The 27,008-nt window shown below is 54.5% G+C and overlaps 9 protein-coding genes across 9 annotated transcripts; 5 read left to right on the top strand and 4 right to left on the bottom strand.

The window, feature by feature from the left end:
* Window positions 1-1,081: 1,081 nt before the first annotated feature.
* On the top strand, window positions 1,082-1,654 carry IE81DRAFT_350009 (hypothetical protein; the record flags this gene model as incomplete). Its single annotated transcript, XM_025516471.1, has 1 exon — window positions 1,082-1,654. One exon carries the CDS (start codon window positions 1,082-1,084, stop codon window positions 1,652-1,654), a length of 573 nt encoding a protein of 190 aa, XP_025366789.1.
* Window positions 1,655-3,316: 1,662 nt separating this feature from the next.
* IE81DRAFT_332207 (hypothetical protein) lies at window positions 3,317-5,287 on the top strand (the record flags this gene model as incomplete). Its single annotated transcript, XM_025515302.1, has 3 exons — window positions 3,317-4,479; window positions 4,560-4,590; window positions 4,658-5,287. 3 exons carry the CDS (start codon window positions 3,317-3,319, stop codon window positions 5,285-5,287), a joined length of 1,824 nt encoding a protein of 607 aa, XP_025366790.1.
* A 2,452-nt stretch (window positions 5,288-7,739) lies between these two features.
* On the top strand, window positions 7,740-8,553 carry IE81DRAFT_15195 (hypothetical protein). Its single transcript, XM_025510451.1, has one exon. The coding sequence runs from the start codon at window positions 7,861-7,863 to the stop codon at window positions 8,395-8,397; it is 537 nt and encodes a 178-aa protein (XP_025366791.1). The 5' UTR covers window positions 7,740-7,860; the 3' UTR covers window positions 8,398-8,553.
* Window positions 8,554-12,506, bottom strand: IE81DRAFT_15201 (hypothetical protein). Its single transcript, XM_025510452.1, has 6 exons — window positions 12,231-12,506; window positions 10,850-12,166; window positions 10,380-10,772; window positions 9,667-10,266; window positions 9,459-9,590; window positions 8,554-9,393 (listed from the first exon to the last, which is right to left on the bottom strand). The coding sequence occupies exons 1-6, from the start codon at window positions 12,348-12,350 to the stop codon at window positions 8,710-8,712; spliced, it is 3,246 nt and encodes a 1,081-aa protein (XP_025366792.1). The 5' UTR covers window positions 12,351-12,506; the 3' UTR covers window positions 8,554-8,709.
* Window positions 12,507-14,008: 1,502 nt separating this feature from the next.
* Window positions 14,009-14,639, bottom strand: IE81DRAFT_15178 (hypothetical protein). Its single transcript, XM_025510450.1, has 2 exons — window positions 14,520-14,639; window positions 14,009-14,422 (listed from the first exon to the last, which is right to left on the bottom strand). The coding sequence occupies exon 2, from the start codon at window positions 14,415-14,417 to the stop codon at window positions 14,064-14,066; it is 354 nt and encodes a 117-aa protein (XP_025366793.1). The 5' UTR covers window positions 14,418-14,422; window positions 14,520-14,639; the 3' UTR covers window positions 14,009-14,063.
* Window positions 14,640-15,334: 695 nt separating this feature from the next.
* Window positions 15,335-17,414, top strand: IE81DRAFT_15247 (GPP34-domain-containing protein). Its single transcript, XM_025510458.1, has 4 exons — window positions 15,335-15,862; window positions 16,130-16,397; window positions 16,495-17,144; window positions 17,231-17,414. The coding sequence occupies exons 1-4, from the start codon at window positions 15,467-15,469 to the stop codon at window positions 17,234-17,236; spliced, it is 1,320 nt and encodes a 439-aa protein (XP_025366794.1). The 5' UTR covers window positions 15,335-15,466; the 3' UTR covers window positions 17,237-17,414.
* A 243-nt stretch (window positions 17,415-17,657) lies between these two features.
* Window positions 17,658-20,276, bottom strand: IE81DRAFT_326344 (mitochondrial carrier). Its single transcript, XM_025514795.1, has 6 exons — window positions 19,558-20,276; window positions 19,305-19,447; window positions 18,749-18,863; window positions 18,308-18,464; window positions 18,128-18,150; window positions 17,658-18,022 (listed from the first exon to the last, which is right to left on the bottom strand). Exons 1-6 carry the CDS (start codon window positions 20,008-20,010, stop codon window positions 17,978-17,980), a joined length of 936 nt encoding a protein of 311 aa, XP_025366795.1. The 5' UTR covers window positions 20,011-20,276; the 3' UTR covers window positions 17,658-17,977.
* A 1,679-nt stretch (window positions 20,277-21,955) lies between these two features.
* On the top strand, window positions 21,956-24,968 carry IE81DRAFT_294568 (FTHFS-domain-containing protein; the record flags this gene model as incomplete). Its single annotated transcript, XM_025512059.1, has 3 exons — window positions 21,956-22,002; window positions 22,089-24,681; window positions 24,768-24,968. 3 exons carry the CDS (start codon window positions 21,956-21,958, stop codon window positions 24,966-24,968), a joined length of 2,841 nt encoding a protein of 946 aa, XP_025366796.1.
* A 191-nt stretch (window positions 24,969-25,159) lies between these two features.
* On the bottom strand, window positions 25,160-26,966 carry IE81DRAFT_343231 (NAD(P)-binding protein; the record flags this gene model as incomplete). The annotated part of the gene is made up of 6 exons (XM_025515732.1): window positions 25,160-25,353; window positions 25,683-25,933; window positions 26,135-26,344; window positions 26,463-26,538; window positions 26,664-26,762; window positions 26,876-26,966. The coding sequence occupies 6 exons, from the start codon at window positions 26,964-26,966 to the stop codon at window positions 25,160-25,162; spliced, it is 921 nt and encodes a 306-aa protein (XP_025366797.1).
* Window positions 26,967-27,008: the final 42 nt, after the last annotated feature.

Genomic DNA, 27,008 nt, shown 5'->3' on the forward strand with positions numbered 1-27,008 from the left:
AGCAGAACCCTGTCTCAGGTCTGTCTGAGACCTTCAGCCCGCGTGCATCGACTTGATGCTGTATACGTGCGAGCGTGACGAGTCTACACAAAAGGAAACCTTAGCAGCAATTGAGTCAGAACTGAACGCATTCTGAGTGAACATATGCAAAGCAAACTGTGGATGTGATTTGATTATCGAGTCACCGTCGAAGATAATTGGCACCAAGCGACCGTATCTCACGAGTGTGAGTCCTTGTTGTGCACGCTAATCTCCAGCAATTCGTCTCGAGCCTGGGCTGCGTTGTGTTGTCTCACATGTAGATAGGCTGTGCTGAATTTGCAACAAGTCATCACATGTGTGCAATTGACAAATGCCAAAGCAAGCGCTATGACCCCCTTCAACGAGGGCCGTCTCAGCTTCTCAGCGTTGCGCAGCCATACATTGCATTGTGAGCTTCCGGTGGTTGCAAGCTACATCTCGAGGAACGAGGGAAGTGTAAGCTGCAATCATGGTACACTGCTTGATCTGCATGGGCTACGGACTGGACGTTGCGCAGCTGTACATCTTATGGTGAGCTGGGGGGTGTAGGTTGCAATCATGGTACACACTGCTTGATCTGCATGGGGCCAAGAGTCAACAGTCGACCTCACTGTACTACCCCAAAAGCGCAAATCATGATACCAAGGGATGTGTACATGCAATCATCAACACTTGGGAATAGCGTGATCTCTCAGACCGCATGTTCAGGAAGAGACCTATGCTGCTGATTGCCAGGCAAAGAACAATAAGCGAATGTCATGGATTGAAGCAGAGAAGGTAACGCGTATAACAAAGGGGAGATAACAAAAGGGAGATAGGGCGCGCGCGCGCCGCGACCAATTGCCACACCAAGAAGAGAGAGAGACAAAGGGGCAGAGAGAGAGAGAGAGAGAGAGAGAGAGAGAGGCAGGAGCACTACTCTGTCTCCAGACTTACAAAAGACCGATCTTAGACCTTCGAGGACATCTGTTCCTTTTGGCTCTAGTATCCTCTCAGCGCAAGGTCTGAGTCAGCCGCCTGGAAGCCATGCTCGGTGCGCGTGGATCATCGAGCCGACACAATGGTAGCAGCATACGTGTGGGGCCTTATGCTCCTCCGGCCCCTCGCAAGTCTAAGCGACCAGGGTGCACCTCCGCCCATGCACGTGGCTCTACTCCACTACCATCTTCCCGCCGAATGGACTTCATACTCTGTGAGCCCTCATGTGACGTTTGACTCGATCAGCGTTTCGGACGGCCGGGTTCTTCAGGCCTTGATCAGGCATCCGCACGTTGATCTGAGGCGACCTCGCGCGCCTGGCGAGCGGCATGCCAAAGTCATGGACTTTCTGATCACCGACTTAAACTGGCATCGTTTGGACCCCACTTGGCGCCCATCGGAACATCCGTTTGAAGATGTGAAAATGTGGCATCTCGAACAGAGCGTCTCTACTGACGAAGGGATCGTCGATGACTTGCAGGACATGGCCATCGATGCGACGACGATCTACACAACACGCAAATCGGCCGGCCTGCATTTTGTCGACTTTGGGATAGCTGCGAGTATGAAGGCTGCCAAGGAGGACCAGCTACGTCCGCATGCAGCTGCAAGGAGCAGCTTCGATTCGCCTTGGCGCGAAGCGGGACGCATCTGAGCGTCGAGAGCGCGCCCTCCCTATTTCCACAACGCCATCGTTTCCAGGTATCTGTCCCCTGGCTCGTCACCTGAACATACCTCCTGCAAGCACAACCTACGCGTTTTCGGGTACCTTGGGCGAAGAAGGTAGCATCTTACGAACAGCTTCGCAATCACCGGGCGCGAGATCTGCACAATACAGCCGCGTCGAGGTTGTGCTTCGTGCTCGCAAGCACACTCGAGCTCCATCACACAAGTATCAGCACGATTCGACCCCCTTCTAATCATGTAGTCTCGAAAGCGTTCCATGTCTGTTACCTTTAATCCCGTCTCACACGCAACTTTTACATTTAGAGTATGCTTGGGTCGCACTTGGGTGAGCTCCGCCGCTCTTCAGACCTTGCTCGTAGGCGCTTGCAGTATGTGTGATTTCTGCTCCGAGATAGACGCTCCGTCATCGATCCTTGCCCCCTTCCCCCTTTGACAGCCACTTGAGAGACGAGACAAGATCAAGATGTAAGTTTGCGTAGCTGCTTGGCTTGCGCTCACGGCTGGTGTATGCGGCCAACTGTGCCGTGAACTCCATGGAGCCAAAGAGTCATCTCCGTCTACAAGCGGCCGCGCGGCATCGCGAGCGCGCTTTGGTCGCTTCGCGTCACGTGAAGCTGGCGCAGACGGCCACTTCGCGTCACGAATCAAAATCTGACTTCGTTGAGTCTGAGTGGTCCTGTTCGTTACGCTGATCATCCTCTCCGCCGCTCCGGCTCTCTCGGTACTCAGCATCAAGGATGTCAGCGAGCAAGATATCACACAGGATGTGACACGGACAGGTGCTACGCGGGCAATCTTTGACTGCGCACACCATGATCAATTAGGAAATTTGCCCTTGATGAAGCTTGTCACGTATAGCCATATATATGCGTTCGCTAGAACGTAAGGGCGGGGGGTCGGGCGCACTCTGTGACTCGCGCATGGGCAAAGCTAATGCTGATTGGCTCATCAGAGGACGAGCCGACTGAGCGCGGAACCTGGCGCTTTGATTCACCCAGCATACAGAGGTCTTTCAATATAGCGTTCCGTGTATTAATCAAGTTCTCTCGCATCGTATTGAGGCCAGGACAGAGAGAACGTCAGAACGGCCTTGCTTGGCCGGCGAAACACATCTTCAATGCGGCTCTCGTCTTGTCGCAACCAAGCTGTTTTGCGATTTTGCGGACCGCAGCTGTCTTCGAGTATCTAACGCTCGATCTAGCTTGTGCTCGACAATCTCGAATACAAGAACGGATCCCGGCAAGAGCAACCCAAAACGTGATTATGCTGCATGGCTTTGACTTTCGCACCCTGTGATGGAGCCGTGAGTACAATCAGTGTGCCCTTCTCTACTTTGCCCTTCCCTACTTTGCCTTTTTCAACTTGCACTTCTCCTCCGCGACCATCGATTTCTGCTCACAGCCGTCTCCCTTTGCCGTGTAACGCTTTGTGCACAGGCCCAGCCAGCTGCACGACGAGTCTATGATTCGGATGCACAGGCCCCTGAGAGCATGCAGCATACAAGGTCGACTTAGGCCCAGCCAGCTGCACGACGAGTCCATGATTCGGATGCACAGATCTCCGAGAGCATACAGCACACAAGGTCGACTTCTCATCTTCGGGAAACACGCCAGCGGCAGTGGCCACCGCAATGCCTCTCAATCCACTCAGCGTGCTTCCGAGCGAGCTCCAGAGTTTGATCCTCACCCAGCTGGACACCAAGACTCTCCTTCGTAGTCGTCGAGTGTCTCGCCGGTGGAACGATCATATCAATGGGTGCCAGGATGTGTGGCGCACAGTAGCCCTTCGATGGCACCTCATACCGCACTTACGTTCACCCCTTCCCAGTGCCCGGTCTATGCATGAGACTCGAACGGCACCGCTCTACTCGCTAAATGTGCATTGGTCCGAAGGGACGCAAAGTACAACAGGGTATTTTAACAACTTAGCTTCTTTCCGGGATCTTTGCGAGCGCTATGCACGGCTAACGCTGGCTTGGGAGTCGCCTCCAAATCTGACCGGGACATCTCCTGCGCATCTGACATCAAGCTTTGGATACGTTCCCGATGCCGATTATGTGCCGGAGAGGTTGTATCTGCGACCAGCCAGCGGCATGTTTGCGTTGTGCTCGGATGGCAAATACCTGCAGATGTTCCAACGGCGCGCGACTAAGGAGTTCGCATTTCAAGACGACCTCTCGCTGCACAGTACCTTGACAGAATATGGCAAGCGGAACCTGAAACATCTAAGGATGGATCCGGGGTTGGTGATCGCCTGTCATCCCGATGAAGGAATTTTAGTATACAAGGATCTGTGGCCGACACACCAAGAGAAGTGCATGTTGCCTTTGCCGGAGGACTGTGAACCTTCCCATGTGTACGACATTCGGCTTCGCTACCCATCTTGTCTGGTGCTCACGTGCGACGACGAGGAATACCAAGTGCATCTCTTCGATGTGCCCAGCAACACTTTATGCACTACGATAACCGTACTGGCGTATTGTCTGGATGTCACGGTCGACGACAAGAGGACCATGATCATCGCCGCCCATCGGCCACCAGGGCTTGTCGTTTTTTCTGCTGTGAACGGCAAAGTTCTCTTGAACATGATGCCGGATCTGTTTGGCCCAGATCACAGTGATGATGACCCGAGCATGCCGGGTAAAGGGCCGATCTTTAGACCTCAAAACATTCACGTGTCCCTATCAAGTAATAAGTCCTGCTCCTGCTCAGTGGTCGGTGAGGCTTCAACAACAGCTTCGGAGTGGAAGACAATTGAGCTCTTGTGCGCGGGTGAGGGGAGTTACGCAAAGATGTGAGTAGATAAGATGGGTGTATGCGCGACTGGTCTTCAAAAGGCGCGATCTTCATCACTGAGAACGTAAACAAATGCAGCGGTGTCCAAATTTACATCAACTGCTACGTTGTAAGTTGCTTCAATTTCAATCCTGGTGAGCAACCAGACAACTGACCATCAATGTGATTTCGAAAAGTACTACGACCTTTTGCTCAGCATGCGTGGTGTCTTCTTGGACTCACACACAGACACACTCGTGCTTCATTGCTTTGGTCACGCGATGGTCATTCGTCCCTGCTCAATGCTCGTCAATCGCGATTGGCAGAAGACGGTGCATCTTGGCATCATACCTCTCCAGACGCGGACCTTCGGTGAACCTCAAGCTTCGGACGACTGCTACACAGGCATTCCTGTGCAGTCCGGAATGAAGCATCTTGCTGCTGGAGCGGATGGTCGCCTCTGCTTGGTGTTCGAGAAATCCAAGTATCGGGGGAGTAATACAAGAGTCTGGTATGAGGAGAGTGGAGAGTTCGATAACATCTTCTTGATCGACCTCAGGGTTCACCGGCTGTCCGGCGAGCACCCAATACACCCCCTCGGCAACATCGGTTCCCGCTTGTTGGGTCAAATGCCTGAAAAACGCAAAGAGTTTTGCGATCTTCAGATGGACGCAATCGGGGTCTATCTCTGTCGTTCCGGAGAGGGCTTACTGGGCTTCGACCTCGGCCTCCACCTAGCAGCTGCTGACAAAGATCGGCAAGCCGCGCAGAATGCCGACAACGGTAAGGGGGTCGAGAATGCCTTGAACAACAGCGATAAGCACTAAGGTCTCTGAGTTTGAGCATCGGCGACTGGCGAGCCCAGAAGCGTTGGAATGCCTCGAAAATGATTACAGATCGTAAACCTTGCCACAGAAGAATCCTCAAGAAGGCAACCGGGACCAAAAACAGAAAGCTGCAAGTCAGAAATACACGAGACACACGCTTAGCCATTCTTACTTGGGCCGCTCGAAGATTAGTGGACATCAGACTTGGTCCAAATCGAAGAGAGCTCTCGGCTCTCCACCAATGATTTCCTGACGTCCACCCCAAATCATTTGGAATTAGACGCAACAGAACGGCCAGAATGGGGCTGCCCTTGACTAGAAAAAAATGTGATACGCCTGCGGCCGCATAGGCAAGCCAATTTCACTTGTGGAGGCGATAAAGGGTATCTGCGAGGCACTGATCAATCACTTCCGCAGCCTGATTGGATGAGCTACCCTGGTCCTGATTGCGCGCCGATCTAAGAGTCGCAAAGTAGATTGGACTGCTCAAGCCTCATCATGGCCGATGGAATAGCTGTTTATGTCTACCTTCCAATCAAGCCGTCACCAATCAACGTGTGCTAGTGGCTTTCACGATGCATGCCAAGTGATCCAACCAAGAAGCCTCACCTCCATCGTGAGTCATGTCGAGTCTCAAATGCTGCCGCCAAAGGTCGCACGAGACAGCATCGTCACTCTTGATTAGAGCAGAGACATATTTCACGCGTAACAGAAACGACAATGTCATCCCTGCATTCTGCGAGATTGATCCAATCCAAGATCGGTCAGCTTCTCAGGAGACTGCTTCAATCACGAGTACACAAGCGCCATAACGATCGAGCCCGCGACTGTCTATGATTCAAAAGGAAATCTCTTTTGCCTGCTGCTCCACGAGTGCCTTCTGCATCCTCGCATCCACTCTATCGAGTTGAAGCGCTGTGTCTTCAACACACATACCATTCTCGACCACTCAGCCCCAGACCGTGTCGATCACACGGCCTCGCAAGCTCTTCGAGACTGTTTAACATAACCTTCATGTGGGGCCATCGGCCAAATTGGTCGCCATGTCTACAGACCCGCTCAGACACCTTCCCGCGGAGCTTCTAGTCATGGTGCTTATCCAGCTAGACCCTAAGACCTGGTTCATCAGCCGTCGAGTATCTCAACACTGGTTAAAGCGCATCAACGAATGCGAAACGGTCTGGCGCTCACTGGCTCTTCAGTGGCGGCTCATACCGCGTTGGGCTTCCCCGCTCCCAGGTTCGCAGAGAGCAGGAGGCAGATCTGTCCCTTCTTACCCTAACGAACGTGCATGCGAGGCAGTGCTCAGCGTCACCGGGTATTCCAACGACATCACATCTTTCAGGGACTTGTGTGATCGCTATCTACGTCTAACACTAGCGTGGAAGTCTGCTAGTGGTCCGTCGGTCGTTAGGAGTGGATCAGACGACGCGCTCGAAAGTCAATCACGTTTTGGCCACCTTGACATTCCAGCACGCAGGTCTTCGCGTCATGCATTTTTCTTGCAGTCGACTGAAGGGCTCTTTGTCTTGGCAACAGACCACCGAACTCTACAAATGTTCAAACAGCGACACAAGGAGGACGTTGCGACTCAGGACGACCTGATTCTTTCTAGCACATTGAAGCTACGAGCAAGTGATGAGGCAGCCGACAACAGGCTTTCAGGCCTCGTCATAGACGCGGGCTTTGCAGTAGCCAGCTCGGGGAAGCATGATGTCATGCTATTCACCATCACGAAAACGGCGTGTCATTTCGAAAGCGTCTTGCCACTCCCCGAAATATGTCGAGCAAAAGCCTTCGTGATCACGCACCTGCATCTGCGCTTCCCGTCTTGCCTGGTGTCCACATCTTCGGAGCACGAGGGAAGTCTAATTCACAGCATTCACCTTTTTGACGTGCCGACGAAGAGTCTGTGCATCACTATCAAAGCTCTAGGACCCTGCTGGGACCTAGCTGTGAATGACGAGCGCACGATGGTCGCCGCGGTACACACTGCAGGCTTGGTCACATACTCCATCGCGGATGGCAGCGTTCTACTCAACATGATGCCAAATCCAAATCTATCCCGGCGAACTGGCAGGCCGGCTCGCATGCGTCGGCGAGGAACGACGTTCAAACCTAACAAAGTCCATGTAGCTTCCTCGACAAACAGAGCTGAGTCATGCTCGGTGGATACGGGCCCGACAACAGCCGCGACTTGGCGCACGGTGAAGTCACTTTGCTCTGAAACCGGGAGTTATGATGACATGTGAGTGCCCAAAGCTCCAAAAAATAGGCCAGCTGTTCAGTTTTGATGCTTCACTCCAGGAACGGTGTCGAGTACATTACCGCGTTTGTCGTAAGTGAATCTGAGCAGTGACGATCTCCGCGTACCTTTTCCGACTGCTCACTCTTGGCTGGTGCTACAAAAGTACGCGAATTATCTTAGGGGTGCGCGCAAGGTTTACATTGAATCACGTAGCGACACTTTAGTCTTGCTCTGCCAGGGACATGCGCTTCTCGTCCGCCCTTGCTCAGCCATTGCAAGACGTGAACAACATCGCAAATTGCATCTTGGCATTCTGCCCCTCCAGATGTCCAGTCACAGGCCTGTATATGGGCAGGACGAGTTCTTTAGGGCACACGAGGTGAACATAGGAGAAGATCTCCCGGCTGCCAGCTCGGATGGGCGTCTTTGCGTAGCGTTCAAGCACACAAAGCTCCACTCCGTTTTCATCATCGATCTCGACCTGCAACGCTTGTCCGAGACCGCTCGAAAGCACCCATTCGGCAACGTCGGCTCTCGCTTGCTGATGCAAACCGCGGCGTCTGAGGTGAGCGACATCCAATTGGACGCTTGTGGAGCTTTTCTACTCAGTTCCAAAGGCCTGCTGGGATTTGATCATCATAGTCTACTGGATGTGGAAGCAAGCCAAGGAACGACCCTCGTTGACAACGGCGCTCAACGTGTACGAGGAGGTGCTACTGACGCCAGCGAAGGAACGACTCTCGTTGACGACGGCGCTCAACGTGTACGAGGAGGTGCTGCTGACGCCAGCTATGGCGATGTCTCTGACTCGTCATTCTGGACGGATAGTGAGGCTGAAGATTCAGAATCCGAAGACTTCTGAACTCGAACGCAAGCATGTGCATGGCCGTGCAAATTTCGAAGAATCGGCGCAGAGTTGACCGACCTGTTGGACAAGAAGATGGCGGGCACCGATTAGAAAGAGATCCAGAGCGCAGCATGATAGCACCACGATAGCCCTGCGAAGTGCTGGCATGCCGGTAGACTCCACACAAAGAGTCTGTCATTTCTGTGTATAATTCGACGCTCATAGTAGAATCGATCATTTTTGCTGACGTGCTGATGTATTGAATGTTCAAAGAATGCTCCGAGAGCTTCAAGGCACACGAAAGTGGATGTTTCTGTGCGCGTCATCTCATAGATGATGAAACACCCATTTGAAGTTGGTGTGGTCTGGGCTCGAAAGTCGAGGAGGTGTGAGTGGTCCCAGATGCAGCGTGTCCGGTGAGCTGCCGTGCAGGGACGTCAAGTCGGAATGGAGCGGAGAGCTGTGATGAAGAGCGCGATGGTCGGTCACCAATGGCGAGTCATCGTGCATCTGCTCAAAGGTGGAAAAGGTGCGCTTAGAGCCGCTCCGGAGACTTCCTTCGCGCAGCGGACTCAGAGTGGCGAATGTTGGGCTCAAGGAGGGGCTTCGGACAGGTGTGCGGTTTGGCGAGTCTGGGACTTGAATGGGCGACGGTCGTGTGACTGGCGCAGATTTGATCGCATGCTCTTCTGAGGCGGACGATGCTTTGTGCTCTGTCCTAGCATCTTGATTGAGTGAGGAAGAAGCAGGCGCTGCTTGTGCAGGTGCCCTGGACGACCTTCGAGAGCTGCCCGGGCCTCTTTTTTCCTTGGGCGCGCCGAGATCTGCCTGCTGCGGCTTCTCTTCTTGGGCGTGCTGTCTTATACTGTACTGCCAGGCTTTTTTGGTCGCTGCACGCATACCTTGAGTAGACATGATCATGGCTCTGCTGCGTGGCTCTTCGGGCGCGATGACTTGGCCTTTGAGCATTGGCCGTGGATTCGGAAGGAAAATGTCTGGCTTCATGTAGACCTGGCGGGGACATCTCGAGAATGAGAGCAGTTTTCGTCATTTGGCCACGTGCAGAGCATGCTCACTTTGTGGTGCGAATAAGGCACTCCAATCCCAGTAATGCCCCCTCCAGGAAGAGCACGCCCGTGGTCGTCCCGCGCAGTACCCGTGATGTGCAGCGCAGGTTCGGTGTTGCTCCTCCCGAATTGACCTTTCACCTGCTCACGGTCCCCGTGGTCAGCTTGTGTCGTGTATGACGCTGTACTCCTTGCCTCCCCATTTCTCTGCACTCACTGTAAAACGTTTCATAGTGGGGTGGTAATGCGCAGCATAATGCTCCACGCTTTCTTTCATCGCAGCAAGAGTCACATCACCACTCGGTCGCCCCTTGTGACCATGCCAGCTTACAGACACAGAGGGTCTATCCTCTGGCTCAGTAGGCGTCCGCAATTTGGAAGCGGGCTGGAGGTGATCTCTGGGCGGCACCGGACTAGGTTTCTCGACGGTCCACCCTCGAATGCCTCTATTCATGGCATATTCTGGATACTTCCTGTAGAAATCCTTTGGCTTTCGGGGTAATCGACGACTTGCCCCGGCTTTTGAGGGGGCTGAACCTGTTTCCGAGGAAGCCAACACAGCAGACATTTGCTTGGTCCTCTTAGTCGTGCTTGGATCTTGCTCCTGCGACCCGTCAGACTCCGTTCTACTGGTATCAGCATCTTTAGCATGTATCATGTAATTTGCGAGCGGCTTGGTCGTTTTGTCGGCAGCTTCATCTTTCGTTTGTGGCTTGAAATACTTGCGTGGCTTGAACTTCCATTTCTTTGCCTCATCAATGGCTGGATCGCTTTTCGTCGAATCAGAAGAATGTTCGTCCGCCCTTCTTATCAGTTTCTGAAATACATAGACGCGCTCGTAGCTCAGCACATGGACTTCGTAGCTCAGCACATGGACTTCGTTTCTCGAGCTTGACGACGTCCACGAGACTCGTCCAGCTTCGTACGTACCCGTTCAGCAGTCGGTGTGTCGCGCCTGGACAGAAGGGCACCCCTTCGATGTAGCCGGTCATTGTCGGCGCCAGAGGCATGCTTCTTACTTGGACCTTGCTCTGAGTCCGCACCCATTGTCGAGCTTTGTCCCCGGCTTTTCTTCTTTGTGCGCTCGGAGTCTGCGACAGATGGGCGTACAAGCGCCGATGGATCGGGATCTTCCCAGTGAAGCTCGCCTCCACGTGGCAAGTGTAACTTGGTCTGCGGTGCCATGTACACGCGAGTCTCGTCATAATGGTGCCCTATGGAAGTCACGCCTCCGCCGTGAATGGGCTTGTTGTTCTTTTCATACGCTAATCCTACAGCATGCAGCGTCGGCTCCGAATCTGTGCGGGTGAATTTTTGAATGACCTGAAAACAGAGCGGGGACAATTTTCAGGAATTCGAGTGCACGCGTGGGTATATACACACGGTCCAGAGCAACTCACATCAAATGTGGCCATGTTGGGTTTGAAATACTTCCGATGATGTTGCAAGGCTGCTACGTAGGGCGATGTATCCTTGGGCATTCTCTGATTCGTCCACAGGATTCGAACTGGCTCATCCGGCACCTTGTGTGCCTTTTGCCCAGATGATACAGAAGCTGATACGTAAGTGGACGTATCACGATAAGGCGGTGGCAGCTTTGCTTCGAGGTGATACGGTGCCTTGTGGTCATACGGAGCCGATGGCTGCTTACTTTGAAAGTCACGCGGCTGCGATGTCCTGACGAATGCGTTCCTACCTTTGAGTCTCAAAGGGACGGAGCGGATGGGCGAACCAGCTTGGACCTTCACGGTCTTTGTGCCATTCTGATTTGGCACCTCGATCTGATTATCGCGTGTGGATGCTGCAGCATGTTTGTGCTCTGCTCTGGGTGGGTCTTCTGCAATCGCCGGGCTTGCAGAGTAAGAGGACATCTCTTGAGGAGGCGATGTGTGCTGCGTCTGGTATCGATCTGGCTGAGGACTTGGGTCATGCACGGCCCCTCCATGCTGTGCCTCGACAAAGCTTTTGCCATTCGACTGATGTGCGCCAGATGAATGTTTCTCCTCGCTTGGTTTTGTGTTGTGCACCGCGTCTCCGGATGAATGATTTGAGTTTGGTGATTTGGGTGAGTGTATGCTCGCAAAATCATGCGCGTAAGGGGCCTGGGCATGCGAATGGTCATCTAGTAGGCGCGTCACCTCATCGCCGTCCGACGCGTGACCATGACCAAGCACCGCACTCCGCATGCTGGAGTGTGAAGGGGCAGAGGTGGCTGTATTAGCGCTGCTGCTTCTAGTTGAGGGGGCGTCAGGCCAGGGGTTCGGCTTTCCGTGTGCGAGGCCAGAGTTTCTGGCTTGTGGAAAAGTCACATCTTCCCAAAGCGCTTGATGTGCGTAGGAATGATTGTCGATGAGCAGAGGACCGGAATCTGAAGAGCTTGTCGGCGAGACAGCCGGCGTATGGAGCGGAGTGTGCTTCGTCTCGAACGTCGAGTGGGGAGAAGTCGAAGAGCCTGGAGAGAAGCGTGGCGAGGCGGATGCGTGATGAAGGTCTCCATCGCCAGATTGTGGATGTAACTTGCCTGAGCCGGGAGAGGAGGAAGCATTGCGTGGGGAATGGCGGGCCTGAGGCAGCATGTGCTCCATGACGTGCTCTTGCAGATACTCTGGAATATCGACGAAAAGATGCTGCTCCGGCGAGCCTCTTTTGATTATCGCTGGTCTGAGCTCCGTATAGCTCGAGTGGACGATTTTCGCATTATTCTGGCGAATTGCATCCTAAAGAAGGAATGGAGCTCTCTGAGCTGCTGAAAGTCTTCGAAGGTTGAGAATCGTGACTCACGTTCGGAAATGTCTCTCTGGCATCGAGTTGACGCTGTGAAAGGCCCAGGTATGATCGTGGGGCCGCAGCAATGCTAGTGCAGAGCGTCGTTGCGCCAAGTAGGACAGGTACTAGCTGCATCGTCAGCTATACCTAGATCGGGGCGCCGAGTTGCAGGTCTAGCGAGTCCGGGCCGATTTGTGATGATCTCGACCAAAGCTTTGGGACGTGTTGCGAATTGAAATGGGCCCGTGCTGGCCAGCAGCGAGGCGAACAACGACATGGAGGATGGGAAGGAAGAAGCGAGCATAGTCCGCGAGTCGTACAGCCTTAAGTGCACTTGCTTACCTCCGCACCATGAGAATGGAGCACAGCTAGGCCGCTTACAGCCACCCACGACTGCATTTAAAGAGGCGTTCGCCACACCTAGAGGGCAAAGGCACGTAAGGCCAATCAAAGCGGATCCAGCCCAGTGGCGTTTTCGCGCGTCCAGAAAAGTCTTGCGGTGGCGACGAAGCTGTTGGGAGATAAGAAGGGAGCAAAAAGCGTCAGTGCAGCGTCGAGTCGCGTCGTGTCGCGTCGCGCGCGTCTGACCGTATAGATGCGCGCGCAACTGTAGTCGGCACCGATTCTGGATAGTCGCAGCACCAACTCGAAAAGGGATGAGCCAGATGGTTCAAGACGAGGCTGCGAATTAGCGATAGGTCACGGGTGGCAGGAGCTCATCGACGCCGTTCTGCAGTGTGCCTGAGCTCCACCTCCGAGGCAGAATCACAATCGCCACCGTAGCTCAGGAGCGCAGCATCCTATGGCACCTATGGCAAAACTTCATCTTCCCCTTCGTCGCGAATTGCACCTACCTGCCTGCACCGCTGAAGCTCTGCAAGTAGACGCCACTCGTCACCGATTGTTGACCCGAGTGGCGATCTAGATCCCGAGGGCAATACGACGCCTGCGGCACCGCCACGTAGCGCCTTTTCCGTCCGTTGCAGTCTCGAGATCTTTCAAGGATAATTTGCGCCCGCACCTTAACTTCACCGGCAAAGGGGCAAGCAAAGCATCAATCGCGAGCTATTGCTGCAAGGTCTGGAAAATTCACTCTTGCCTGGCGAATACTGAGCTCCATCTCCCATCCCCTTTGGGGGGGATCAGTTCCAAACCGATGCTAATGATCATGTATTCGCTGTCGCATGGCCCTTCGTGCACGCTTACCCAACATCATTGACCCGAGTGATCACTAGAGCCAGATTGCAAGGATCTGTAGGTCGACGAGCGGTGGTCTCGAGAGAAATGGTGACGACGACGACGATGATGCTCTCGTTGCGGTCCCAATCTACAAGAGGACGTCTGCGTTGTGAGCAACGTATACTTTAGTGGCCCGCCAAAGCAGCTTCCTTTTCGGCCTTGGTGAACATGCGAGGCTGTACGTTGAAAGGGAAATGACCGGATCAGTCTTTCATGTCACTGGAACGCAGAGTCAAAGACCGGGTTCAAACACCCACAGGGATATTGCGTTCCCTGTTGCGTGTCAAGAGTGCACAGGAGAAGAAGACTATCAGGTCAGTGAGGGCCATCCTCTGAGGAGGTCTTGCTGCAAGCCTTGTACGCACCACTTGGTTCCATCTTCGGCCAGGGGAGCTGTAAGAAGCGTAATATGCGTAGGATCAGGCACACAGGGGTCAGCTGGGCAGCTCAAGATGACTCATCAGGTCGGACTCTTTCAGAGAACATGCCTATCGGGTGAGCATAGCGCCTGCAAGTCGCTGCACAAGACACGGCAACCTCGCGACGTGCGTGTGATAACCCGGCAACGCTGAAAGATAACGACCATAGGTCTCTTCCGCAATTCGTAGGCTAGCATTGGCACCAACTGCCCTGATCCACGAAAATGCCTCCCCACTTACGTTTGTATGGATCCGGATGAGCTCTGCTCAACAAGTCTTTCTCCGCCTTTTCGAGCACGCTCGCCAATTCCCTAGGGTTCCTGATATGTCTAGCCCTCTCAAACTCTGCTCTAATTTCGATCGCCCTGTCTCTCCAGATATCCCGTCTAATCACCCAATCCAGCTCGTTCTTGAGGTAGCGACGGTACAGTCCTTGAACGTAGGATTTGTGTGCTGCGGAAAAGGGCTGAGCGGACAGGCTCGAGGAGACTCCGCTGCTGGCTCCGCTCGCCTGATATAATAGCTTGCTCGCTCGAAAGGCCATCTTGACTGATTGCGCATGGCAGGGTTGAGAAGTTCAGCGGACAAACGGGGTGAGCGATTGATATGGAATCACACTGAACTCTTGCCTCTACAGAAGACTCACAGCAACGTGTTTGATCAAATGACAGTGTGTCCGACCGATGACAGCCGAAATGATGGTGGATCCGGTTCGCGACCTGTGATCGCGTAGCAGCTGCCGCTCATGTGGTGGATGCGTGCATGCTGGGTTTGGCGCAACACGATGTGCTGAAGCGTGAATCGCAATCACGAATGCATGGGCGGGCTACAGCACGCTACCCACGTGGCTTGTGAGGCAGTGCGCCCGCCTTGTCGTCCATGCATGCGGAACGCGCACCAGCCAGCCAGCCAGCCAGCCAGGCCCACAGCATATATACATGCGCCTTTGGCGGCGGGGCGAACAGAGGTGGGACTCGCGACTGTACTTGACCGTGTCTCGCAACCGCGCGCATGCTGTGCGCCATGAACGTCAAGAAGCTCGACGAGAGGACCGCATGCTGTGTTCGTCACTTCCAACTTTACAATTAAAGGCAGGCTCACCTAAGCCGCGAGTCGTGCATGTCTGTCTCGTCGCGGGAACGCTAGCTGCGATCATCTGCTTGCTGATCCGGCATCCGGCATCCGCCATCCTTGACGAAGTGGAGTCTGCGAGCAGGCGAAAGGCGAATAGCGACACGGAAACCTCTCACTGCGGGACACCCGACAGCATTGGCGCAGAGCAATTGCGAGCTCGATCTGCATCGCGAGCGCCAGCGAGGTTGCAGTGAGACGAGCCTTGTCAGCCAGTCACAGTCCTTTCTCGAGCTGGTCATTGCTTGCTGGAGGATCACTAGAAGCTTTGGGACCACAACGCAGTTCCACAGAGCAACACGCTCCAGCTCGACTTCCTCCGCCATACCAGCTCTGCAGCCAACTTGCGGATCTCGATTGCGGGAAATTGTTGGGCCTTGCTATACACTTCGCGCGAGCGACGTTGCCCAAGATCAATCCGGCGAAGAGAGCTAGCGAGCCCTGCTGAGCCATACTATCACGATGGCTTCGACATCGGGTCTACAGCGAAGGCGAGGTGGGGGCGGAGTAGGAGGAGGCGCCTTAGCATCAGATGATATTTCAAGAGCCGGACCTTCGCACTCTCGCAAAGCTTCTTTCGATTCCTTGCCATCCCGAACCGGTACTCCCTCGGTGCAGCACAGCAACGGACGTTCTCATCTCGACAATCCCTCCTTCTCCTCTTCAAATCCCACCGAGGGCTCCAACTCGGCAAAAAGTCGAACTGCAGCAGGAGCTGCCAGCATTTCCACAACAAGTCAGAGCGGACATAGAATCGCGTATGATCCCAGAGATTTGCAGGATGAGGGCGAGGAGAAGGAGAATCCTAGATTGACGCTGATGGAAGAGTGCCTGTTGCTCGGATTGAAGGACAAGCAGGTAAGTGTGGAACGCCATCTTCAAGGGAATATCATTCTCCTGAAATGTAAGCGGCGGGCTCGGGGGTCCAAAGACTGTGTGGTTGTGCTAGAGGTTGAGAAGGTCCGACTGGCGAGACAGCCGCAGTGGGTCCACGCTGGGCCAAAGCGCTAGCCTGCTGCGCGGCTTGGGCTCTGCACCACCGCTTACAGCGTAGCATCTTCAATGACATCTTTGAACCTACTCCCAACTTCTGACACTTCTGCTCCCTTTCATACTTCACTGCAGGGCTACTTGTCTTTCTGGAACGACAACATTTCCTACTCCTTGCGTGGCTGCATTCTCATCGAGCTATGTCTTCGCAAGCGAATAAGCATCTCGAGAGACACCTCAGCATCTTCAGGTCGGTTCAGAGGCAACGCTTTGCCTCTGCAAGATAGATTGATCGAGGTCGTGGATGGCAAAATGACGGGAGAAGTTTTGCTAGATGAAACGTTGAAACTGATGAAGAGTAGCGAGAGGATGAGCGCGAGTCAATGGGTCGACCTGCTCAGCGGTGAGTGTCTGGCAACAGTATTCCATTGCTCGAGTAGGCACGTCATTCTAATGGGGACACCTTTGCGCTGCCGCTGCTGGCTTGGGCCTGTGATCAGGCGAGACGTGGAATGTGACGAAGATTGGCTATCAGCTGAAGCAGGTGCGGGAACGCTTAGCCAAAGGATTGGTCGACAAGGGCATCTTGCGCACCGAGAAGCGGAACTTTCTACTGTTCGACATGGCGACGCATCCTGTATCCGACAGCAGCGCCAAAGATGCGGTGCTCCGTCGAGTGTTGAGCCTCTTGACGAGCAGTACCCCGACGCTTCACGCATCCGCACTGTATCGAGAAGAGAGGAAGAACATCGCCTTTGCAGCTACTAGGAGCTTGTCCCTCTTATGCTGCTCCTTTAGCGCCAATGTTTTGGAGAATGCGCTCGCACACCTCTCTTACGACGCCAGGGAAGCGGCTTTTCAAAAAGTGGACGATATCCTTTCCGATTTCAGCCAGTGGCCTATGGCGCCTCGTTCTGGCATCGCTGTGGGCAGCGGACCTTCAAATGCGGCTGCTGGAGCGGGCGCGGGACAGAAGACGGGCATCGGAGAAGGCAGTATCAGCAGGAACAATGAAGAGGGCAATCTGGGAGTGAGCACGTTCGAACTTGCCAAGGCGGTTAGAAATGATCTGATCAGTGGAGGTGGAAACGAGGCGCAATTCGAAGCTATTGCGGCCGTGCTGTATGTGCTCAGTAGGATGGACAGCCTGGTGAGTTTCTTCTTGGTTAAATTTCTCCCGTCCGCATCGTTGTCTTGTGTTGCCTGGATGCTGAATGTGACCATGCTGCTGTATAGCTATGACATCACAGTTCCCGAATATTTGCCTTTCGCGGGGGCAGCAGTTGCGAGGCCTCTTCGTCCGATGGCTCAAAAGATGCTCGCTAGCTCCTCTGATTCGTCAATGCTCGCCGCTGATCATGACAGAGCTATTGCTGCTCCTACTCATGGCCAGGCGCGCGGCGCTACCCGCGTGGCATGCGGCGACGGAGCACTCGCGAGCGCACAAGCACGAGACTCGCGCTCCACGAGCACTTTGTAAAGCTGCACAGCACGTACTTATCCTCGCGCGATGCCCGCACAAATGCTACACAATTGCTCGCTTTGGTCCCATGACACATCTCGATGATGTGGGCCTAGCATTGTGAGACGGGCAAAAATGCAAATCTTGCACAGGCTTCTCAGACAGGGACAACGCAGCCAGCCAGGACCCTCGCACTTTGATTTGGTACCCTCAAGATTTGCTATCCATCTCTATTTTGCATCGTGCGTCATAAATGATGAACGTCGTACGATTCGAGCCTCACACGATCGACTCCCGATCGAAAGTCGACTCGTCTTGCCCGCTTTCCATGCGCCCCCAAATCCATCTCATGCCCGCACATGAAAGCGAACATCGAATCCTCATCAAGCATCTGCGAGAAAAGCAGCGCATATGACCGTAAACAAAACTCGCAAGTATGCGGGAAAAGCATAAAGATGGGCCGCCCAATCGATTGGGGAAGGACATGTGTGCTTGAGCTGATTGGATTTTGCCCCGGCGGATCAGAAGAGGTTGTTCATGGCTTTGAGAGAAACTTCGACGCCGAGCTGGGAGGAGGGGGGTGAGTGAACATCGTGCAGGCGAGAGCAAAGGATATCATCAGCCTTTCGTCCCTTTCGCTCCATTGCGCCGTCTGACTCTGATCGACTCACGAAAGTGGCGGCGTTGGCAGGGACTGCGGCAAGATGGATATGGGGAAGGGAAGCAAGAAAAGGTCGATTTTTCAGCACCGATGTACAAATTGCCAACTTTGGCCCGCGCCGCGCAATAACCAAGAATTGAGGCTCTACGAGGGGTGGGAGAGGGGGCTCAGAAGGAATGACCTGACTCACAAGCGCGCAGCATGGCGGGTCCAGCACCCTTGAAAAGCGCCTTGACTCCGTCCTTTGCGATCGTTTGTCTCGCGCAATCTATGAAGCTGTTGTAAGTACCGTGAGGCGCTCCTTGGTAACGAGACTTGACCACGTCGGGAGGGATCGCGACGAGCCACTGTCAAGCGCAGTAGAGAGAGACAAGGTAGAGAGGGAGAAAGAGAGGTGATCTGCGTCAGCTTTGGTTCTCTGGCCTCTAGCCGTGCAGCAAAGCGTCCTCCCTGCCCTTCGTCGCGCCCTTTTTGAATGCTCTGCTCTTCGCGTCCATGCGCGTTCTCGCGGAGCGTGTACCACGTGTTGCAGCTTTCGAGCCAAATTCCACAACGATTGGTCCAGACAGCAGCCAGCTTTTGCACCCTCCTATGAGCTCCATTCCCCTGGTCTGCCGAGTCAGATACCCACCATGCTCATACCAGCCAAGCCACCAGCCGTGAGAACATTGAGCAGGTTGAGCTGACTAGGGTCCTGGCCCTTAGGCGTCAGACCAGCCTTGATGGTCTCATAAGCGCAAAAGTAGCTGTCCGCCCATCGCGTAGGCAAAGTAGAATGAAGGTGAAGCGTAGGCAGTCAGTACGAGGTTGCACAGGCAAAAGCAATCGCGCACGGATCTGGGAGGCGAAAGCGGCTTGTTCCTGGTTTCGAAGCTCTCGCTGGAGGTGGCAGAGCACTGCGCCTTCGCGTAACATGCAGCAGTTGCACGTTTCAAGGCCCCACAGGCCCTGACGCTTTCATCCATGCAGACCAAGGGGTCCAAGCGATGATGCGCCCAGTCCGTCCCTGCTACAAGCGCCAAAATTCCACCAAGATGGTGCTCTGCTTCTCCCTCTTCCAATCAGTACCCCACCCATCCGAGCATCACCTTGAGTGCGGAGCTATCTGCGCGCTCGCATCACCTCTCGCCCGCAGCCCAAGCACTCTCTGAAGGCCTGAAAATGCATCAGCACACCACAATACTCACGCAGCAGAACCAGGTCCATCGCGAGCCAGGGTGGCTGCTGTGCCTCTAAAGACGCTCTTCAAACCTCCTTCCTTGTAAAGTTGGCGCACCACATCTACGGGTCCGTTGTAAGTAGGACCTGATGATCCCGATTGACCTTGAAGCTGAAATCAAGGCAAAAGGCAAACATTTTAGTAGACATGTGGGATGGGCTGATTAGCGTTGCGATCAGGCCAGAGGATACGTTCATCTCCGTGCAGAATTGGCGGCTCACCTGCAAGAGCACCTTGACACGCTCAGCCGGTCCAGCAACGAGGGTGGTGGGTACAGCACTAAAGAAGCCAGCAAAAGCCAATTCTCCCAAACCCAATTTGGGATCTTTTCTATCGGGTGTGAGTCCATAGACTATCTTCTTGCCCAAATCGTAGCTGAAAAAGCTGATGGCAAAGATGGGCGTGACACCTACGAGGGGAGGACCCATTCCTCTGTACATTCCCTTGACCCCATCCGCCTTGATCGTCTTTCGCACCACATCCAAGCCTCCCGTGTAGGTGCCTTCGGCGGCCGTCTGAAGACGCGTCTTTGTCAGGTCAAAAGGATGTCCTACCAACACGGCTGATACGCCTCCAAACCCGCCAGACAAGAATGACTTGATGGCGGATGATGCTCCCTTCTTCTCTGCTAGCTGCTCATCCTTGATTGCTGCGGCTGTTTGATCTTCTGCCATTTTGCTTGGAATCGTTCGAGTTTGAGCAAGGAGTGTGACACGCCGATGCAGTTGCGTTGGGAGCTATGGAGAGAAAGAGGGTATGACAAAGGTGGGGATAATGCGAGGTGGTGGTGGGAGATCAAGATCAAACTCGCGCTGCCTGCCCGCCCTTCTCAAGACAAAAGCGCATGTATGCGCCCCCTCCCTTCACTCCTGTCCAGCCAATCACGAATCCATGTGAATGCCAACCCCGCAAAACTCAGACTCGCGACTCGACCAATCATGAATTCAAGATCCATCAAAGTGTACATTGGGGACCGGAAGATTTCACGGTCTGAACACCGTACCGGTGTGCTGTAGGTAGCGCTCCAGCAGATTCACACGCAGTCGTGCATTGTGAGGTTTTGAGTGTCAAGAAATCAGAAATGCGTGCGCGCGCGCGTGCGTGCGTGCGGCTCGATCTTCGTGCGTGATTGCGTCTGCAGCACATCTATCTGCTGCTGCTGCTGCCCGCACCCAGCAGCCCCATATGGCAGCCCACGCATGCCACAGCTGCTGCAGAGCCGGTCCGATCATGCAGCCGAGCGATTTGATTCACATTCCTTGATTCGTTCTCGCGCGCGCTCTTGTCCCCGCCAGACGCGCGCGAGTCGCATGGCCGCGGGGAAAGCGGAGAAGCGCGGAGAGCGGAGAGCGCGCGGAGAGCCCGGGGCATCATGCATGCTGTGTGCTTCTAGACAGCTGAGCCACGTGGACTGGCCAGTGTGCCTGCTGCAAGTCACCGCACTCGGCTCCGCCATAGCTGATGCTGTCTGCCGCAAAAAGAACTTTTTTATTTGGTGAGCGCTCAAATATATATCTGAAAGTCTGAATCGTTGATGATACTTGGCGTACCCGTACTTTGACTGTATCAATATGTATGCACGCTGAGTCTTGAGATCGAATTCCGAATTCACAATTGTGAATCAAATGGTGAATGTGGGGAGACGAATGTGACGAGAGCCTAGGCGCCACAGATAGATGGGTCGCGCGGCTGACTACCGCCTGCCTGATGGCCATGCACTCACACTCTTGACTCTGTCTGTTGTGACTGCAATCAAATCGCGTCAGATGGAAAAAGAAAAGTGGTGAGTACTGTATCAGCAGGAAGAAATAAGAAAGCGTCGGAATCTTGAATAGCAAAGCGAGACGCGTGACTAGCGCGCAGCTTATATTCAAGATTATTGTAGAAGAAGCCCCGCACCGGCCGCACGCCCACGCACGCACACACCCGCTTTTCCCTCCACACCGCTCAACCACCCGTCAAAAGCCAGTCATCACGAGCCACAGGGTGAGTCACGAGTGTGCCGAGCGCTTCTTCGTGACTCGTGATCGGTATCTGGCAATCTTCTAGCGGTGCAGTGAGTTTGATGAGCGGTGATCAGAGTCGAGGTGCGGTACGGTACGGAAGCTAGCATGCACACTCATCAGACTCATTCCCGGCTTATCGCTCGCTCGCTCGCTAGCTAGCTAGCTTCAATCTCGATTCAAATTTGAGAGATTGAGCCACCCCACCCGCCCGAGCAAAGTCTTCGATCCCCTCGTGACTTCAGCTGCACATCACACAACAACCCTATATACATCAGCCACAGCTAGCTGCTGCCCATCTCCTCCCGCCGTGAATCGCAGTCGTCCATCGCGCACACGACGTGTGATGCACCCACCTTCAAGCTCCCTTCGAGCTCTCATCCGCACTCGCACATCTACCTACTCACACTGCCTCAAGCCTTCTCATCTCCCCATCCAAGCTCAAGCTGCAGCTCCAGCTCCAGCTCCAGCTCCAGCTCCAGCTCCGGCTCGGTATATTTGCGCATCCGCATCTCGACAAGTCGCATTACCCTCCGCGACTGGCAAAAGCTTCGCGCGCATCATCACCCCAACATTGCCCAGCATTCAGCCCGTCGCCAAGAGGAGCAAGTTCACCATGTCCAGCTCGGGCGCCATCATTCTGGACGGCACGGCCATTGCCAAGTGAGTAGGGGTGCACCGCGCGCACTCGTTCAAGCATGTCATGCTTAGGCTGACCGTCCACTGCATCGTCGCATCTACTTATTCAGGTCTGTCCGGGCAGACGTAGCGTCGCGTATTGCCGAGGTGCGCAAGACGCAGTCCAAGTTCCAGCCTCATCTCGTCATCGTCCAAGTTGGGGAGGACAGCGCGTCATCGACGTACATTCGCATGAAACGTCTAGCAGCCGAAGAATGCGGCATGAAATTCACCCACGTTCATCTGCCAGCAGGAACATCGGAGAGTCTGATCGTCAGTCGAGTAGGAGATTTGAACGAGGACACCTCGGTCGATGGCATCCTCGTGCAGCTTCCCTTGGGCAATCACATCGATGCGGCTGCCGAGCGCAGAGTCACCGAAGCCGTCTCGCCCGAGAAAGATGTGGACGGTTTTCATGCGCTCAATATCGGTCATTTGTCCAGCAAAGCTTGCAATCCCGCTTTTGCGCCTTGCACGCCTGCTGGAGTCATTAGGCTGTTGGAAGAAGCTGGACTCAAAGACCTCTCGGGACTCAAAGCTACCGTCATTGGAAGATCTGACATCGTCGGAAACCCCGTGGTAGCGCTGCTGCGATCCAGAAATGCCACCGTTACGCAATGTCACTCCAAGACGAAGGATGTGGCGGCTCACGTCAAGGATGCCGATATCGTCGTCGCTGGTCTAGGCAAGACGCAGTTTGTCAAGGGTGACTGGATCAAACCCGGCGGGGTGGTCATCGATGTGGGGACCAACTACATTGCTGACTCGACAAAAAAGAGCGGCCAAAGGTTGGTTGGAGATGTGGACTTTGATGAAGCTTCTAAAGTTGCCAAAGCCATCACTCCCGTGCCCGGTGGTGTGGGCCCCATGACGGTGGCCATGCTCATGGTCAACGTGCTCGAATCGGCTCTCAAGAGCTCTAGCAGCGGAAGAGCGAGAGGCGTCACTTCGCTGAATCCCATCAACATCCTCGAAAAGGTACCTTCGGACATTGAAGTGGCCAGAGCTCAGACGCCAAGACCCATCACTACCATCGCGAGGGAGATCGGTCTGCTGTCGAGGGAGTTGGAACCGTATGGGGACGTCAAGGCAAAGGTCGCCCTGTCGGTATTGGAAAGATTGCAACATCGAAAGAATGGCAAATATGTGGTCGTAGCAGGAATCACACCGACTCCTCTTGGTGAAGGCAAGAGCACGACGACGATCGGATTGGCCCAGGCGCTGGGAGCTCATCTTGGCAAACCAGCTTTTGCTTGCGTCAGACAACCCTCCCAGGGACCTACGTTCGGCATCAAGGGTGGAGCAGCAGGTGGAGGCTATGCGCAAGTCATCCCGATGGAAGAGTTCAACCTTCACTTGACTGGCGATAATCATGCGGTGCAAGCTGCCAACAACCTTTTGGCAGCAGCCATCGACGCTCGCATGTTCCACGAGGCCACTCAAAAGGATGGTCCGCTCTTCGACCGGCTTTGCCCAAAGAAGAAAGGCAAGAGATCTTTTGCACCAGTCATGTTTAGGAGGTTGAAGAAATTGGGCATCGACAAGACGGATCCGGAAGAGCTTACGGAAGAGGAGCGCGTCAAGTTTGCCAGGTTGGATATTGATCCCGAGACGATCACTTGGCATCGCGTCACCGACACCAATGATCGCTTCTTGAGAGGCATCACGGTCGGACAAGCGCCCACTGAGAAGGGACACACCAGGGAGACGGCATATGATATTGCAGTTGCTAGCGAGTGCATGGCTGTTCTTGCTTTGGCCAGCAGCCTGCAGGATATGCGGGAGAGGTTGGGTCGCATGGTCGTGGCTTCTAGCAAAGCTGGACAACCCGTCACTGCGGATGACATCGGTATCGGAGGAGCATTGACGGTGCTCATGAAGGATGCGATCAAGCCGAACTTGATGCAGACGCTCGAAGGGACTCCCGTCTTTGTGCACGCTGGACCTTTTGCCAACATTGCGCACGGAAACAGCAGCATCCTTGCCGACGCCATTGCGCTCAAACTCGCGGGTACGGAAGAGGGCGAAGACGATACGAGCGCGGGCTACGTCATTACGGAAGCTGGATTCGGTGCGGATATAGGCATGGAAAAGTTCTGCAACATCAAGTGCAGAGAGAGCGGCTTGAAGCCGGACGCCGTGGTGCTGGTAGCCACGGTGCGAGCGCTCAAGACGCACGGAGGAGGACCGGAAGTGACGCCTGGCAAGCCGCTTTCGGAGGTTTACCTGCAGGAGAATCTGGACATTCTGCAAAAAGGCTGCGTCAACCTCGAGAAGCATATCGAGAATGCAAAAAAATTTGGTCTGAAGGTCATCGTTGCTGTCAACAGATTCTCTACGGACACGCAAGCGGAGCTGGACCTTGTGGTCAAGCAGGCGCTCAAGGCAGGAGCTGACAAGGCCATCCCGGCCAATCACTGGGCGCAGGGAGGCGAAGGTGCCAAAGACCTTGCTCAAGGCCTGATCGATACGCTCGAAGGCGAAAAGAGCAACTTTGAGTTCCTGTACGATTTGAACCAGGACATTGAGAAGAAGATCGAAACGATTGCGAGGGAAATGTACGGAGCGGATGGCATCGAGGTTTCGGACTTTGCAAAGAATCAAATCGACACGTACACGAGACAGGGATACAGAAATTTGCCCATCTGCATGGCCAAGACGCACGTGAGTTCTTTGCCCTTGTTTTGGGATGGCCTCGGTCTGGAATAAGTGGACTGACCAGTCTTGCGAACGCCTCGCCTCGCCTGCAGCTTTCCCTCTCGCACGATCCCGTGCTCAAAGGTGCCCCGACTGGCTTCAAAGTACCCATTCGATCCGTCAAACTTAGCGCAGGTGCAGGATTCCTTTATCCGCTGTGCGGCGCTATGCAGACCATGCCCGGACTCTCTACAGCCCCCGGATACCTCAACATCGACCTGGATGAGGAGGGTCAAGTAGTCGGTTTATTCTGAGGGCCCCCGCATGGATTCTGCCTTTCTTTTTCGTTGATTCGCGTACCTGTTCGATCGATCGAACAAATGAAAGGCCGTCTGCCCTTTTGATGCACCCAAACACTCCCCTATAGAGCGCCTCCGACGCACCCGCGTTCCACCGAAAAAAAAAACCATCTTCTTGAGTCCTCCCCCTTTTTGTTCTGCCTTTTTCACAACGCAAACTTGGAGTCTGTCTTTGCGCCCCCACTGCGACTTACTTTCGCCCCTTGCCCTTCTACACGTGCTTCCATCAAAGGGGGATTCAACGTCCCCCCCCCCTCTTCTTTGCCTGCCTGCCCCCCGTACTTTGCGCGCTTGCTCAGAGCGCCCTTTTTCCCAGCGCCCTTTTTCCCCCAACCTTGTCCTAGTCACGCGCAAATCAGCTTCTGTACTTCATCATCCCATATCAGCAATATCCAAAGACTTCAACAGCATCCCATTGCATTGAGATTTCTTGTGGGGCGGGGGCGGTAGGGTCCACACATTTTGCGAAAGAAAGAAGAGGACACGGATGACGCGGTCGGGTAGGAATCGAAGGGCATGCGAATTGCGCCCCCCCCCCCCCCCCCCGCGCCGCCGTCCGGTTCACTTTGGTCTTTTTTCACTGGAATCTCAAAAACGTCTTTGCTCCTTGAGAACCCTGCATCGTCTCGCTGATGATTCTTCCCGCTTGGTCAACATGTCTCTTTTCACCTTGCGCCTCTCCACTCTGCTGATCATGCGTGAGGGTGATGATGTTGGCCTTTGGCGGAGCCAAGATCGCCTCGGCATACCAGCGCGCCAACTCGGCAGTCAGAGCAGCGCGTTGCTGTCGCGTGTGCATGGCATACCACGTGGTCATCCAGAAGCCTCTTGCTTTGAGATCTCGAAAGATCAAGAGGGATGCGGGTAGGGATAGAGGGGAGCGCGACATGGCTCCGTACGTGACGAGCGAAGCGGAAGGTCTGGCGTTGCGAAAAGCGCGCGCGCGCCCCCAACAGGTCCCGGGAAAGTATGGCCGCATCACCGATCAAGGAGCAAATTCGTGGGCCCGGCGGCGGCCGGTTGCAAAGAGTTTCAAGCGTTAGCAGTCAAAAAGAGAGAGAAGGGGGGAACCAGGGCCGGACCTGGTACGCCGAGCTGAGCCCCGCCCCAGCTGCACTCACGCGAGCAACTTGGACATGTTCGTCGTGTCCTTTCCGCACAAGGCATTCAGAGCCAGCTTGATAGGTCTACCATTGGCGATCCGCTTGACCGCATCCTTGGTCTCGCTCGACGTTTCCCTACTGGACAAGGCCTCGTACGTAAAGACGTGCGTTCCCGGTCCTCCTCTTCCCCACTCTTCAAAGTCGGAGCGCAAGCTTTGCAAGTCTGGTCTGTACGCGGAGCGCGAGCGGATCATTCGAGCACAGGTGGGCCAAATGGAACATGGGCGGGATTGGTGAGATTTACGAGCTGAGCTTGGAGCTTTGCCCCGGGCTGAGCAAGACGCACCTGTCTCGTACGAAATTGATCGTCTCTACGCCTAGCACACGAGCTGCTAGCTGCACCACCGCTTGTCCCACAGCAGCTGAGCAGCAACGTTGCGGGGTCAAAGGCAAGTGGTGTGAGCACACGTATGAGCACTCGCAGTCGCGCCTCTGGAACATGAGGTGTGGAGCTGGCGCAGATGGACGTGTTGGAAAAGGGACTTACAATTGGCCGCATTTTGCACAATCACGTCCCCTTTCTTTAGCTGCTCAAATTCTCGCAGCATGCAAATCGCCGTTGCCGGGTTGATCATCAAGGTGGAGCCTGTCGAAGCCCAGGGGGTGTGGGCGAAAATACATGAGGACGAGCAGCAAGTCTGGATGGTGAGGAGAGGTGCGCATCGACAAAGCAAAGGCTGCTCATCAATTCGTGCTCACCCATGACGTCTGTGAGGTTCTCTTTCGCTTCGCGTGGAATGGGAATGAGATCCGAGGCAGGTGCGATCATATGAGAAGTCCAAGTGCCCATCTAGAGTCCGAGAGGAATGGGTGTGGGGAGGGAGGGGGGGGG

This window comes from Ceraceosorus guamensis, assembly GCF_003144195.1.
Source record: "Ceraceosorus guamensis strain MCA 4658 unplaced genomic scaffold IE81scaffold_104, whole genome shotgun sequence".
NCBI classification, from domain to species: Eukaryota; Fungi; Basidiomycota; class Exobasidiomycetes; order Ceraceosorales; family Ceraceosoraceae; genus Ceraceosorus; species Ceraceosorus guamensis.